We start from the raw sequence: 15617 nt of genomic DNA, 5'->3' as shown, positions 1-15617 counted from the left end.
GTTACTATGTTTTGCTGTGCTCTGCAAATCTGCCAGACAGCACAAACAGAAACCATTACACCCAAGTCTGTTCCATTTCCTCTATTCTAGCATCAGTCTTTACAAGATGAAGAAGCACAAATGCTTGCTGTAAAGAAAATAGATGAGGGTGATAAAATACCAATGTCAGTGCTGTGGTGGTGACAGTTACACATTTCCTACTGGCTGTGACCTAAATTGCCCTATGAGGACATTAAAGTTATCTTACCTTACCTTACCTAGTTCAGATGTTACGATTGAAGGGCAATGTGTGAAATTTCGGCAGCCTTAAACGCCAAACATTCTAGCAAAAGCTGAAGTATCCCTGTTTCCCCAGTTTTACTCTGAAATCTGAAGCCATGTTTGATCTTTCTGTGCCTTTTGTAGTTTCTCAGTTTCCTGTTCTCCAAAGAAAACACTGTTTGGGATGAGAAGTTCTCAGAGATCTGCACCCTGAACATGAACAACCCGCTGTCTCACTACTGGATCAGCTCCTCACACAACACGTCAGTATGATCCCATGCATGCACACACACTGGAAAAACAAAAAGCCATTTTAGGATGTAGTCTGTTTCTTTGAAAAATTCCCAGCAGTTTAAAATACAGATTTTGTGAAATGTAAGTCAATACTGTAAAATTTCTGAAGAAATTTCTTGAATGTGCCTGCTTGATGTGTGTAGTGTTTAGTGTGCTTGCCGGGGTTTTGGCAACTGCTTGGAATGGTGACGTGACAGGATATGGACTTCACGTTATGGAGATGTAGGTATTTGCTAGGGTGTTGCTAGGCAGATGCTATGGTGTTGTGGGTGGTTACTAGGGTGTTGCTAGGTGGTTGCTATGGTGTTCTGGGTGGTTACCAGGGCGTGGCTAGGCGGTTGCTACGGTGTTCTGGGTGGTTACCAGGGCATGGCTAGCCGGTTGCTACGGTGGTCTGGGTGGTTACTAGGGTGTTGCTAGGCAGGTGCTATGGTGTTCTGGGTGATTACTAGGGTGTTGCTAGGCAGATGCTATGGTGTTGTGGGTGGTTACTAGGGTGTTGCTAGGCAGTTGCTATGGTGTTGTGGGTGGTTACTAGGGTGTGGTTAGGCGGTTGCTATGGTGTTGTGGGTGGTTACTAGGGTGTTGCAAGGCAGATGCTATGGTGTTCTTGATGGTTACTAGGGTGTTGCTAGGCAGATGCCATGGTGTCTGGGTGGTTACTAGGGTGTTGCTAGGCGGTTGCTATGGTGTTGTGGGTGGTTACTAGGGTGTTGCAAGGCAGATGCTATGGTGTTCTTGATGGTTACTAGGGTGTTGCTAGGCAGATGCCATGGTGTCTGGGTGGTTACTAGGGTGTTGCTAGGCAGTTGCTATGTGTTGTGGGTGGTTGATAAGGCATAGCAAGGCGGTTGCTTAGGTATTCCTGATGGTGTGCTAAAACTTGGTAAGTCAGATCACTTAGAAAAGTCATAGCACATTTCAACCATCAGGCCGCACGTTTTCATATTCGGTGTGTGGGGGTGACACCATAACTGTGGGAGGAGCAGCAAACCGAAATGTGTATGGTGGAATATGAAATAATAGTATGGTGAATTATAATATAAGCCGTTTTTGCATTGCAAAGCACATAATAACCTGTTTCTTGTGTTGCTCCTCAGGTACCTGACAGGTGATCAGCTGCGTAGTGAGTCCTCCACTGAGGCCTATGTCCGCTGTCTGCGCCTGGGATGCCGCTGTGTTGAATGTCAGTATAACAGCTTTAATGTCCTACACTTGACATGTATCACCTGCTTCACTTACACTCTCATTTAGTACAGTTATGTTTAGAAGCCCAACAGTGCAAGCTGCAGATGACTTTTTTCCTCACAATTAAATGACTGCGGTGGCCAGCATCTCCCTGTCCACCAAAATGATCTTATTTTTCTTTTTAAGTGCATTTCTCACAGTTCCATGATATTTTATAAACAAGGTTCAAGCAAAATGTCAACAGTTTATGCCTGTGAAGAGAGGCATCATGTAGATCAGTCAGGATATGTGATATGGCTACTCAAAGTTTGTATTTTTGGTTAATTACTTTTCAGTTTCTGTTTTTTTTTTTTTTTTTTGGTCTGCTCTGAGAAAAGTACTACCAGACTTCAAAGTTCTGTAACATTCGACCGGGCGGTTCGGCCAATTCTGACATTAATCTTTACAGTTACAATACAAACAATCACAAACTAGGATCAGAGGCTTATATGCATTCAAGGAATTTGACCCCGTTTTACAGTAGCTTTCAGTACTTACATATATCACACAAATTAACAGGCAGAAAACAACCAAAAAAGAGGAAAGAACTAAATAGTAATAATAAAACAGAATACAAAGTATGTATGTATGTACAACTAGGAAAGGCTAAATCTTCCAAAGAAAATTTCTTAAAAAGGTAGACGCAAGCAGATTTGATGTGGTTGAAGTAGTAGTTAAAGCAATACTTAAAGCAGTAGTTGAAGTACTGACAGAGGTAGCAGTTGCACAAGTACTCAGTAGTAGTACTAGAAGTAGTAGTACCAGCAGTTGTAGTAATGAAAGGGGTAGAAGCACTTGAAGTACTGGTGGATGTAAAAGTAGCAGAGGGGGTTGAAATACTTGAAGTACTGGAAATTAGTAGAATAACATATAGATGTACTTGGAGCAGTACTGGAAATAGTAGCAGTAGTAGTAAAATGGGTTGGAGTACTTAAAATAATACTTCAAGCCCTTCTACTGCAGCTACATTCAGTTTTTCCTCAGGTATTTCAAGCCATTCTAATACTACTAACCTTTGTCCTACTTACTTCAACCCCTCTGTACTACTACTACTACTTCCCATTCAGTATTGCAACTGTTTCAGCTTGTGGCTTTTCTTGTGGTATCTGATCTGTGTCCAGTGGACTGCTGGGAGGGGCCCGGGGAGCCCATCATCTACCACGGCTGGACCAGGACAACCAAGATCAAGTTTGAGGACGTGGTGAAAGCCATCAATGAGCATGCCTTTGTCACCTCCGAGTGAGTGTCATGCAAAAAATAAACAACAACAAAAAAAAACATCTTTTTCTCTCTCTTTAGCCTTCACCATCTCTTTAACTTTGTCTTTTTTTTCTTTTTTTTTTACATGAATGCTGTTGTTTCTCAGGTACCCAGTGATCCTGTCCATAGAGGAGCATTGCCCTATTGAGCAGCAGCGTCAGATGGCTCGAATCTTCAGAGACGTGTTTGGAGACAAGCTGCTGACTGAACCTGTGGAGCAGATGGCCGAGCAGCTCCCCTCACCCACACAACTGAAGGGCAAGATCATACTGAAGGTACAGGCTCAAGTTCCAGTTCATTCAGTCCTCAATCACCATTACCATCTTTGTACTGACAGTTTGGGATTTTTGCCCTGTTTTGTCGCTCCTTGCTGGCCCTGCACAGCACAAAAAGCTGAGCATGGAGGGAGGAGGAGGAACCACCAAGGACTTCAGGAAGGGGGAGAAACAGGGAGACCTGGAGATCTGGGATCCCGTTGATGAGGTACTGTCATGGGCCTCAAGTTGGCATTGCAGGGTGCTACAGCAGGAGTGAGTCCAAATTTCCTCTTGTAGTTTTTTCATTCAGAAGGTGTGTCTAAAAATAACAAATCAAACGCTATCTTAGCAATTGTGATGGGAATTATGGCTCTTTGAAGGTAAATATCTGATGTATTTCTGCTCTTCAGAGGTGGAACAATCACTACTGTGTGATCTCAGATGACAAACTGTACTATGCAGAGGAATACGAGGAGGAGGATGAAGACCCCAAGAAGGTAATCTGGTGGTAATAAGGCATTATAGGGCATATATCTGTCTATGGTATTACTATAGAAACGTACAGTCAGTTTCTGGTGCTCTGTAATGGCTCGGTTGTATTTCTGTCTCCTTCTATAGCAATACATCATTCCTGTAGTAATCTATACTTTTGCTGTGATACTTGTGTGATATCCTTCTAAATATTATAGATCTAAATATTATAGTTGTGATGCTGCATGGTACTGAAACAGGCATTCTGACACAACACGTTGTGAACTGACTGGTAGCTACGCTATGAAAGCATGGTTTCAGTTTTAGGTGAAATTGTGGGTTTATCTCAAAGGTTTAATGTGGCGACCAAAGTTTTTGCATTTTCTCTGTCTGTCACCGCCTCTCTCTCTTTGCTCGGTCTGTCCACCCACTCAGTCAAATCATTGTAGCAACATATGCATGATTTGGACTTACTTTTCCTCCAGGATGTGTTGTAGAATAGGTTGTGCTTTTCACTGAACTTTTTACATTTTACTATAATACAAGTAATAATCAATGACAGCCCATTTTTAGATCAGATGTTGTCTATGAGTTTTTGTAGGTGGCCTTGTTTTTTTTTTGTCTGTTCAGTGATGGTGGCTATTTCTACTCATGCAAACTACCCAGTTATTCTTTTATTTATTCCAAACCGGAGATGAAAATACATCACCTCCTGAGGATTCTTCCAAGGAAAGAGCAACCAAACACCAAATTTTTAGAAGAGCAAACATAAACGCTGTCATGACCCATAATTTCTAAGAGTGTATCTCATGTTATCCTCAGTACCAGGATCTCCACTGTTCAGAGCCCTGGTTCCATGGTCGCATGAAGGAAGGCCGGCAGATGGCAGAGCGGCTGCTCCAGGAGTTTTGTGCTGATTCTGGGGGAAGAGATGGCACCTTTCTGGTCCGAGAAAGTGACACTTATGTCACCGACTTCACTCTCTCCTTCTGGTATGAAGTCCCTCCTTGATATTGTAACATATAACAAGCTAGCCTGAAGCCAGTAGCAACCAACTTGTGGCTGGGGTGTTATTTCATATTCAGTTTCCTTGATAGTAAAATGTGTTAAAAAATATGAGAGGACTCTCTAAATTCTGCATGTTTCTGCATGTGTGTGTCCTGTGCTTGTGTTCCAGGCGCGGTGGCAGGGTCCAGCACTGTCGTATTCGTACCGGTTCAGATGGGGGATACACTTATTACTTCCTGACGCCCAATCTGCACTTTCCCAACGTGTACTCCCTGATCCAGCATTACCGAGACAACCCTCTGCGCTGCCAGGACTTTGAGCTGCGCCTCACTGACGCCGTGCCACACCCCAACCCACATCTACAAGAAGGGTTTGTCATACTTTAACAGAAATGACTGGCATTTTTAAACATCAGTTTTTCACGGTCAGACTCATTATGATGCCCTATTATAGTGAGTATAATGAGTGAGTATAAATGAGTATAAGACCATAACTGAAATGATCTATAGCATTTATCCTGAATCTTCAAATGTGCTAACTAGCATGATGGGAAAGAACCCTGTTACCAAAGTAATGTAGTATATTGTTGCGCAAGTGATTTATTAAAAATCGTTCCATTTAATGAAAGCCCGCCTCCAGTGATTTCATGACCTCAGTCATTTCCAAAACTCATCCAGAAACAGTTCATTTCAGAAAGCGATGGAGGATTATTTCACCAATCATTTGTGTAGCAGCTTAATCTGGACCTGGACTGGTTGTACCAGCTGGTCCACTGGTTAAAATCACACATTGTGAGATGCATTTTGATTGAGACTGTAATTGGTGGAGATACATCACTGCTCATACATCAATCATGCATCACTGAACTGACTGGTTCTCTCTATTTTTTATGTTAGTGGGCACGGAAATGGTGAACCACCCAAACCACCTAAACCTAAATTAAGTATAAATTCTCAGAAATCAGGTGATATTGGGTCACATATGAGAACCACACCTGTCACATAAACAACATTTTAAACCAATGATATTGTAAATAACTATGTGTTGTATTAACTAACTTCTTGGATTTTGGATTGAAATGGACGGTCAGTAAGATGCATTGTATTTTTGACACTGAATACTAGATACAGAATCCCTTCCTCCTGATTGTTCCTCAACACTCTTTTGGCTGGAGTGCTTTTTATCTATATTCTTCTTCGCTCTCATACACAAAACCATACTGTATATACACACACACTGTAACCCTGGTCCTGCGTGTGTGTGTCATGCAGGTGGTTCTACAGTAACCTGAGCAGGGGCCAGGCAGAGGATTACCTGCTGAGGATTCCCAGAGATGGAGCTTTCCTCATCCGACAGAGAGAGGGAGAGCCGGACTCCTACGCCATCACATTCAGGTGCAGTGACATCAGTCACATGTATACACAGACAAAAGAGTACGCTGATAAAGTACACATTGCAAAGCGCCAGGGAAGGCTAATCTAAACAGATGAGGTGTGCACAAGGACAGGGACTTTTTAAAAAGAATGCATTTTAACTGGGAGCCAATGCAGCTGCTCAAGGCTTGGGGCGATGTGCCTCCTGGTCCACGTATAGCGGAGTCATCAACAGTCATCAATAATATGGATATGATAACCCCAAAAAATTGCATTTCTTTACTGTGCTGTATTTTGGTGATGTTCTCGAAACAGATGGTGGAGTCTAGAGTTACACCAGGATTTTTTACCTCACCAACAGAGGATGTAATAAAACCAGGGACGGCCAAGTTTAGATGGGAGAATTGGCAAGTGTGGTTGGGTGATTATTGCCTCAAATTGATCCTGGTTAAGCCTGAGGTAGTTGCAGGTCATCCAAGCATTAATATCATTTAAGCATTCTGTCAGGTTGGACGGTGGTAGACTGTCTGAGGGCTTGGCATGTGTGTATAGTTGTGTATCGTCAGCATAGCAGTGAAAATTTAGGCTGTGTTGGTGAATTATACGTCCAACAGGGAGAATGTATATAATGAACAGTAGTGGTCCAAGAGCTGAACCCTGGGGAACACCATGGGAAGGTCAAATAGGTCATTGGTAACCTTGGGAAGGGCAGTCTCTGTACTGTGGTTTCCCCTGAACACAGACTGAAAGTCCTCCCTCAAACTGCTGTTGGACCTATACACCTGGAACTGACTGGCTTCGGTTCGCTGAACGAGTTTGGTATCATTATGCTGACTGGACATGAGATGCAACTGCTCATAAATGCAGCTACTTTTGCTCTGGAAAAAAATCCAGAAAATCACAGCAGCCAGAGGAAATTGTTTAGCCAGATTAAATAGTAGTATACTGACTCTGAATCCTCAAGCTGCTGCACCAGTTGGACCCTTCACCATGTAATTATTTGTCCCTCAGAGGCGACGGTAAGGTGAAACACTGCCGGATCCAGAGGGAGGGCAACATGTACCTGCTCGGCACCACCACAGAGTTTGAGAGCCTGGTGGAGCTGGTCAACTACTTCAGGAAGAAGCCGCTGTACCGCAAGATCAAACTTCGCTACCCGGTCACCCCTAAGCTGGTGGAGCGCTTCAGCGAGGTGAGTTATCAGACTCCCAAAGGTCAGATGAAACTTTGAACCTGCAGTACTGAATTTTCCACTTCTGTGGGATTTGTCTCCCTCCTATGGCAGGATTTCAAATGCTACTTGAAAAATCCACTTCCAAGTCCTCCTCCAATTATTTAAAAAAAAAAAAAAAACTTTATTAACAGAAGAACAAATTTACAACAGTAATTTTAACAAATGTATTAACAAAGTTTCCTTTTTATTTAGCCCTTCAATAAAAAAAAAATATATATATATATATAAAAATAAAAAATATATGTAATGAATGACTGTAATTTATTTATATCGATAAGTTCTGTACCATAAACCATAAAGGGATATTGATGCACTGTAACTGATAATTCATAGATATTATGTTGATTGTCTCACGCATATGTGCACTGCAAAAATTTGAGTAAAGTTATGGATACATGTGGGTGGAGACGGTGTCTGTACCAAAGACTGGTCAACCATACAGACTGATGAAGGCCAAAGCCACGCTGGCTGTGTTACAACAGAGCCAGTATCTGTGCATGATGCACCCGTTTCCTCTGAAGATAAGACGAATGAGTGTGTGTGTGTGTGTGTGTGGGAGAGGGGAAAAACAAAGGGGAAGAATGAGTGAAACAGAAACTGTGTCAGATAGAAGGTGCTTGAGAAGGCCAGTGTGTGTGTGTGTGTGTGTGTGTGTGTGTGTGTGTGTATGTATGTGTGTTCTGTCTGTCTTGTCTGTATCAGAGTGGGTGGTCTTGGACTTTCAATGCAGTGAAAAGTTGCGATGTGAAAGCCTACACTTTTATTTTTTTGTGTAGTTTACCATTAACATATAAAGAAGGTGTGAGAATTTCAAAATAATTTGATGCATACAATAATTTTTGAAAAGATGTGGTTCCTAATGTAAGGACTAGTTTCTGAGATTTTCAACATCTTTTGCTCTGGATATAATATAAACATAAAGAGTTTTTCATTCAACAAAGCCAGTATTTCCATATTTGAGTCTTCTGGTGAATCCCACGTAACCAAATTATTCAAAATGTGACTGAGCCCAGACTGAAATGTTGAAATACAGCATGTGACTGGCAGAGGACTTTGGACTCAGACAGTGATCATTTTACACTGAAGGTGTTTATGTTTTAATTTTTTTAGTGATATTCAAGTACTAGTACTAGTAGTAGTAGAGTTTTCACTACATTTTTATTCATGACAGGGTGGAAACATATTTGAAGCAGCTTTTAGACCTTCACAGGATACGGAAACTCATAATTAAAGAATTATAGTAATATAAAAAACAACGTTAGGTACCCATTTTTTGAGGAAAACAAAAGTCAAAAGTCTTTCCTATTTGAAATGGGCCGTGGTTAAAAAAGTTAAGAAAGTGTTACGTGCTATGGAAGTGAGTGGAGAGACAGAAATACAGTGTGAACTCTTGTAACACCCAGGAACCTACACAATCCAACACTCCGCCGAAAGTCTGCTTGGCTTTAACATTTTGCAGCTAGCACCTGAGAATGGGGCCTTGTTTTGCCCACCTTGTTGTAGGTAAAAGTCATTTTTTAATCTGCTAAATCCCATGCTAAAAATGATAGAGGTTTTGGAAACTCCGCCTGTTTTGCTCTGTCCTCCCTCCCTCCTGACTTCCCTGAACTCCTTGTCAAAACAGGGCTGAACAGCAGCGAGTACAGCTCAAACCCCCTTGTGTCTGAAAGGACCTTTATTCCTGATAATGGACTTTGTTTCCACAGGAGAAAGACTGTGCCTCGCTGTACGACATCAAGACCTACGTGGAGCCCAACGAAATCGAGCCATCAATGGTGCGTCCCTCAACTTTACCTGTGCCATCTTGCACAGTTCCTCTTGATACAAACTGTCACCATTCTGTTCTGATGTGTGTGTGTGTGTGTGCCCCCTCCAGCCTCAAAGCACTGTTAAAGCCCTGTATGGCTACCAGGCCAAAAGGCATGATGAGCTGACCTTCTGTAAAGGAGCTCTGATACACAACGTGTCCAAGGAGAATGATGGCTGGTGAGTCCACACAGCTCACTCAGGGGCAAGAGAGAGACGTAATATCACATTTTTCCAAGGCCAATTTCATAACAAATAAACATGAAAATGAAGCCAGCTGCAGAGTATATTAGATCAGTTATAACTGCAAGAAGAAACCACGTACAGACTGAATTTAAGACACAGAATAATATATATTTTTTTAAATCATTCACTTTACATAATATACATTTTGTGTTGTCATTACGATGGGGAGCAAATGAAAGCAATTAATTCTCCTGTATGTTTGCTGGCTTGCACAAATGCATACATACTGTACATTGTCAGAGGATTGCCTGACCTCTGCCCCCTACAGGTGGAAAGGGGACTACGGTGGAAAGCTACAGCTGTTCTTCCCCGCCAACTATGTCGAGGAGGTGTGCAACAACGCCAAGCCTGAAACCAAATTACAGGTGAAGATCAGAGCATTATTACTGTTTGAGCAGAGTTGCATCAGTGCAGATGTTTTTTAAGAGCAGAGAAGGATGTCATGTCGTGTGATGCGTTTGTGCTGCGTGCTCAACAGGAAATGCAAGACAACCCGCTGGGTGAACTGTGTAAGGGCATCGTGGATATTTCCAAATGCAACATTCAAAACTGTGAGTAAATCTGTTTCAGACAGACGGTGTGTTCAGGTGTCCTTCAGGTGTAGTGCAGACAGCAGTGGGAATATTAGGTGAAACTGCTGAACTAAAAATAAAAAGTAGCTCATACAAACTGCTCTCAGAGTTACTCTAAAGAAAGTAATGATATATGGTGCTTTAATACAGCACAAAAAGGAGGAGAGGAAGACAGATTGAGCTAAAATAAACTTTACATCCAATAAAAGTAAAGCATGAAACAACAAAACAATAAGATTCTGTAATTCATATCATTTTCTAACCTGTGATGCTATGGAAAAAAAAAAGAAAATTGAAATGCTCCATTACACATTGTGTATTGTGGTGCTTTTGAGTAACACTTCTATACTGGGCCCAAGTTATGACTCAAGTTCAGGTTCAAGTGCAAAATGTTTGAATCGTAATATATTCATTACCTCTAAAAAATGGACTATACTTTTTTAAGGTTTAGTTAATAATAAGACATGTTTATGTTATTTAACACTTCCTCTTGGGGTGGTAGTAACTAAATGAATGCAGAGGAAAAAACTGGTTGATGTAGACTAGTTGATGTAGACTGGTTGATGTAGACTGCCTCTGTTTGTCCCTCGTCTCATTCCAGTGAAGAACGGTAAAAATGGGAAGCCCCACGTGCTGACCCTGCAGGAGATGGAGCAGGACAGCCTGCAGTTTGACCTGGCAGCCGACACCCTGGAGGAGCTGTTTGAGTGGTACAAGGTGGGATGGGACATCACCCAGAGGGAGATGAACAAGCAGTACCAGCGGAAACAGGAGGCGAGTATCTCTCTGTGCTGCATGATGTTCATATTTCGTGGAGGATAAACTCACCTGAACTCTGTGTACCCACCTGTTTACTGACATGAAGGTGTGGTATATGAACTGCTATTTTTATCAAATAAAAACTGATTTTTGTTTGCATCTGAGCTGATATTGTAATAAGCTTACATTCAAAGCCAAGTTACTAAAGATATTACAGACACTAGTGTTTAATTTTTCCTGTTAGTTCTGTGGTAAAAGAGTAGATCATAATAACATCTTGTCCTCTCATATTATCATATGAGAGGCTGTTATGGTTCTCATACTTTAGGACATCAGACCAAGAATCTGTTTGGTTTGTTGTTGGTGACACTCCACGGTGAGGAGCTGCAAGCTGTGGTCTGTCAGTGTCACCATACTAACAGGAAGCAGCTACTGTTTTCTTATTTGATTGCAGATCAAGCAGCAGGAGGAAGTGGAGAAGAGGGCAGAGGTTGCTATGGAGATGTCAGACATGGTGGTCTACTGTCAGCCACGCAGCAAAGACAAGGACTGCTTTGGTACCGCACAATACAAGCCCATTCACATTAGTCAAAGTGAAAAGTCCCATGAGATCCCTTTTTTTCCTCCAAATTTAGATTGATTTTGTGTTTTTACAGCCAGTTTCTTACCTACAGCCCTAAAGTAACTAAAATCTAGTTTCAAGATCTTAAATACAGGCACAGATATTGACTATTGGCAGTTGTTATCCAAAGTATCAACCTTTAGAAAGACATATCAGACCACCCTCAGCTGAATGTGCCAACCTGTGATCATTCCCTGCTGCTTGTCTGCAGAGAGCTACAGCTACAAAGAGATTCGCTCCTTTGTGGAGAACAAGCTGCCGGTTAAGAATCCAAGCAACTTCCTGCAGTACAACCGCAAGGCCCTGAGTCGGATCTACCCAAAAGGCCAGCGCGTGGAGTCCTCAAACTACGACCCCTACCCTCTGTGGGCCAGCGGCTGCCATATGGTGGCGCTCAACTTCCAGACTGCAGGCAAGTAGACTCGGCTGAGGTTGCAGAGATTCAGTGCTAGAAGACACACTGCAGAGAAAAATACAGTTTAGTGAGTGACTTTGATACATATTTAAGTGTAATTTCCATCTACTACACCCTAGCACTACAACCATGTACATGTGCTATTTCAACTAATTTAGCTACTTCAAAAGAACTAAGCAGTACTACTGCAAATAGTACTGCGACTACTGCTGTCTACTGCTGCTGCTAAAATGACCATGTGCCACCGCTGATACTACCAGTACTTATACTGATGCCACTATTGTTGCAGGTGTTACTGCACTTTTTCCTCCTCCTGTACGGTTAATACTTTACCCACCGCTCATGCTGCTTCTACTTTACTTCTGCTGTTACATGTTTAGCCTTTCTTCAATTTATTGATTACTACAGGACATTAAGCAATAAATGCCTTAAACTAGAAATGCTCAAACTCTTTGGCCACCACCACAGCTTGAGCTGCTCTTGGTTCTGAATAAGAACTAACTGGACAAAGTGATGAGAACACCTTCCTCTCTACTGGCCACTTCTGGTCAACATTAGTTTACTTATTGCTAACACTTGCACTTTACATTTACATTGCTACAATTCGTACAAGTTATGCACATCAGGTATTGATTTCTGTAATGATTATATCAGATGATGATGGAATGTCTATGCAGTGCCCCGATGGGTCTGTTTTTTTTTTTTTTTTTTTTTTTTTGTTAAGTTGTTTTGATGTTGCTATATGTCACCCAGTATTTTAATGTGGCTCTTTGTGTGAAAGACAAATCCCCTAATGCTTGAAATACTTCTCAAACTACTGCTTCAGCTAATTCAAGCACTGTTGCAACTACTTCAACTGCTGATTTGCCGACTTAAAGTGCTGCTTCACCTACTGCTTCAGCAGCTTGAAATACAGCTTAAGTTACTTCAACCACTGCCTCACCTACTTCAGCGCCTGCTGATCCAAGCACTCCTGCTATTGCTTCATCTGCTTCAGCTGTTGTTTTCATTGCTTCAGGTACTGCTTCATCTATTCAATTACTGCTTCAATTACCTTAATTGAGAATTTGCTGCCTCAGCTACCTCAACTGTCTGGCTCTTCAGCGTGCACACAGATTTTCCTCAGAGCTTTTTCTAGTCCCATGTTGCCTGCATGTCAGACCAGGGGCTCACATGATGATTTTTTTTTTTTTTTTTTTTTTTTTTTGGTCCGCTCAGACAAATACACCCAGCTGAACACGGCCCTGTTCAGCCTGAACGGAAACACGGGTTACGTGCTGCAGCCGGAGCTGATGCGCTCTGATAGCTATGACCCTTGCCCGCAGAAGAAGAAAGTCAAGTACCACATCGCGGTCAGGGTATGTCTTCAAACGGATACACATACACCACTGTCATTTTCATCTTTTTCCCTCTTCTTTTTCTCATTTTGACATCTTCAGCGTTTTAAGCACCCATGGGACATTAACTCTCCAATAAAACCTATAATAATAATAATAATAATGTCTTCATGGATGTAATATGTCATCATTATAATGTTGCACTGGAATCAGTTCATGTTAAGAGCTCAACACAGGCAACCGGTGTAATAACGAACAAAAACTGCATTACATCCATCACAGATTAGGCTAATACTGGCCTGATGTGTCAGCAGACTGATATGTTGACCTGACTGTGGTTGTGCGTGTGATGACATGGCTCTGCTGGATCCCGTACAGGTGATCGCGGCCAGGCACCTTCCAAGGCTGGGCCGGAGCATCGCCAGCCCGTTTGTAGAGATTGAGCTGTGTGGACACACCAATGAAAGCAAATCCAAGACCATCGTCTATCGTAAGGCGCAGAGGAGGAGAGTGGTGTTACTGTGGTTACAAGTCCTCTTCCTGAATTCAAATAAAATTCAGGAATGGTCTGAAAAATTAATGACTTCATCCGACAGTTCTAATTTTACACTTACTTCATGATTAGACTTCATTTAATGATGGTATTTTTGCCTTTTCATTGTTTTTTTTTTTTTTTTTACTAGTTTACTTCTCTTAAAAAGGCATGAAGTGGCTGCAAGGTGATGCCACCCTTAAAACATAAGGATCCCGTGCACAGCTAAATTCCAAACAGATTTCAAGCAGGCATTTACTGTTATCCAGGGGTCCTTAAGGGATTTCAAGGTTGTCCTCAGGAAAATTAAAACTAGTTTAATTTCACTATAATTTAATTCACTGGGACTTGTTAACATATGTCAAAAACTGTATGAGGGATTGTTTTAATCTCATTACTTCAAATCAGTTTGTCAGTGTTCAAATGTGACATCTGAAGAGTTCAACACATAAACCTGCAGTAAGGGATTTCATAACCCATTAACAATACTGAAACTGACCTGAGCTTTATGGAGAGTTTTATTTGACTGACTACATTTACCATCAACACTGAGAGGACTTCAACATAAATAGTAGCAAAATGATCTTGTACTTTCAATTTTGTACAAGCAGGACTGACTCTGTTTGCAAATAGAGTTGGGGCTCTTAGCTCCCTCTACTGGTCAGAAAAATACTTACAGTAGCTTCAGCAAAAACCATAATATTTTGATGCCAGGGTGCCTAAAGCAAAATGACCTCAAACTGGTGTCTGAAGCTTAATGATCAGTCAGTGTGGGATGCAAAATATGAACATTTTTGTACTCCACTGCTTTAGAAGCCCCACAAACAGAAGACAGTTTAGTTTTATCTCAGAAGCAATTTCACCAAAGAACAGTAAATGTCAAAGGTCATGGTCACTTCATACAGTGTACAGATTAGCCATGACTTGCACTTTTTGTCTCAGCACTATTTTGATGTTACATCATGATGTGATTTGATGGAGCTGAACTGAATTAAGATGAAATGTATCCACCCAAGGTAAAAAGAAAGCCTGATCTTCAACATTCCAAAGTGAAATCCTTTATAATTTATAATCCTAGGTTTGGTCGGTATCTCGCTGAGGAACCTTCCTGAACATGTTAACAGACCTGCTGGTTGCCTGGCCGTCTCTCTCCCCAGGCGACAACGGTCTGAACCCGGTGTGGAAAGCTCCAGCAGGGCCGGTGGTCCTCGAGGTGAGCGAGCCGGAGCTCACCTTCCTCCGCTTCGTGGTCAACGAGGAGGACATGTTCTCAGACCCCAACTTCCTGGCTCAGGCAACATTTCCTGTCAAAGGCATCCGCTCTGGTGAGAGCTCACTCACACACACACACGCGCACACACACACACACACACACACACACACACACACACACACACACACACAGTACATATTTACAGTCAGTGTTGGTTAGACTCTGTATGTCAAATAATATGCTGCTCATCTCACATTGCAAAGTAATGTCATTATTCTAATTAGCAGTAATTCATTATACACCTCGTGATGTTACTTGTCAGTCAAAACTGGCAGTGGAATCCTTGTACCTTCAATAATCAGGCCTATTCATGAACATACCTATTATCTAAACATGCACAGTCTCAACATTTGTAGCTTAGCCTTCTGCTATCACTTTTCATTATTTATGAATTAAAGCAAAACTAAAGTCAAATTGAGGCAGTAAAACTCCCTTTCACTCTGCTTTAATGAGCGGCTGACACTGCTAAATTTCAATTTCATAAACTAAATATAAATGTCATTACTCTAGATTTTAAAGGGGTAGCATTCTAAAATTACCCATTAAAATGTTCACATGGTGGTGAAATCTCCTCATCAGCAGCTCTGTGCTCCCCTGGACTGATAATCCCCAATACTCTATCTCTCCATTCACTCCATTCAGTGCAGCAAAACAGCTCCTAAAACAGCAC

General features: G+C 41.7%; 1 protein-coding gene across 2 annotated transcripts in view; it reads left to right on the top strand.

Moving 5' to 3' along the window:
• plcg2 (phospholipase C, gamma 2) overlaps positions 1-15617 on the top strand; it is a 30927-nt gene that overhangs the window by 12729 nt on the left and 2581 nt on the right. For both annotated transcript variants that reach the window (XM_030053001.1, XM_030053003.1), the window contains exons 11-30: positions 406-524; positions 1656-1741; positions 2904-3021; positions 3149-3317; positions 3427-3525; positions 3710-3796; positions 4593-4762; positions 4948-5148; positions 6050-6172; positions 7163-7343; positions 9092-9160; positions 9262-9371; positions 9706-9802; positions 9916-9988; positions 10611-10783; positions 11223-11325; positions 11602-11802; positions 13024-13163; positions 13521-13632; positions 14832-14999. In XM_030053001.1, the coding sequence (XP_029908861.1) occupies positions 406-524; positions 1656-1741; positions 2904-3021; positions 3149-3317; positions 3427-3525; positions 3710-3796; positions 4593-4762; positions 4948-5148; positions 6050-6172; positions 7163-7343; positions 9092-9160; positions 9262-9371; positions 9706-9802; positions 9916-9988; positions 10611-10783; positions 11223-11325; positions 11602-11802; positions 13024-13163; positions 13521-13632; positions 14832-14999 (2599 nt within the window). The remainder of the gene's footprint in view (positions 1-405; positions 525-1655; positions 1742-2903; positions 3022-3148; positions 3318-3426; positions 3526-3709; positions 3797-4592; positions 4763-4947; positions 5149-6049; positions 6173-7162; positions 7344-9091; positions 9161-9261; positions 9372-9705; positions 9803-9915; positions 9989-10610; positions 10784-11222; positions 11326-11601; positions 11803-13023; positions 13164-13520; positions 13633-14831; positions 15000-15617) is intronic.

The sequence above is a fragment of the Myripristis murdjan genome, chromosome 6, assembly GCF_902150065.1.
Source record: "Myripristis murdjan chromosome 6, fMyrMur1.1, whole genome shotgun sequence".
NCBI lineage: Eukaryota > Metazoa > Chordata > Actinopteri > Holocentriformes > Holocentridae > Myripristis > Myripristis murdjan.
This window is presented reverse-complemented; position numbering and strand designations above follow the sequence as displayed.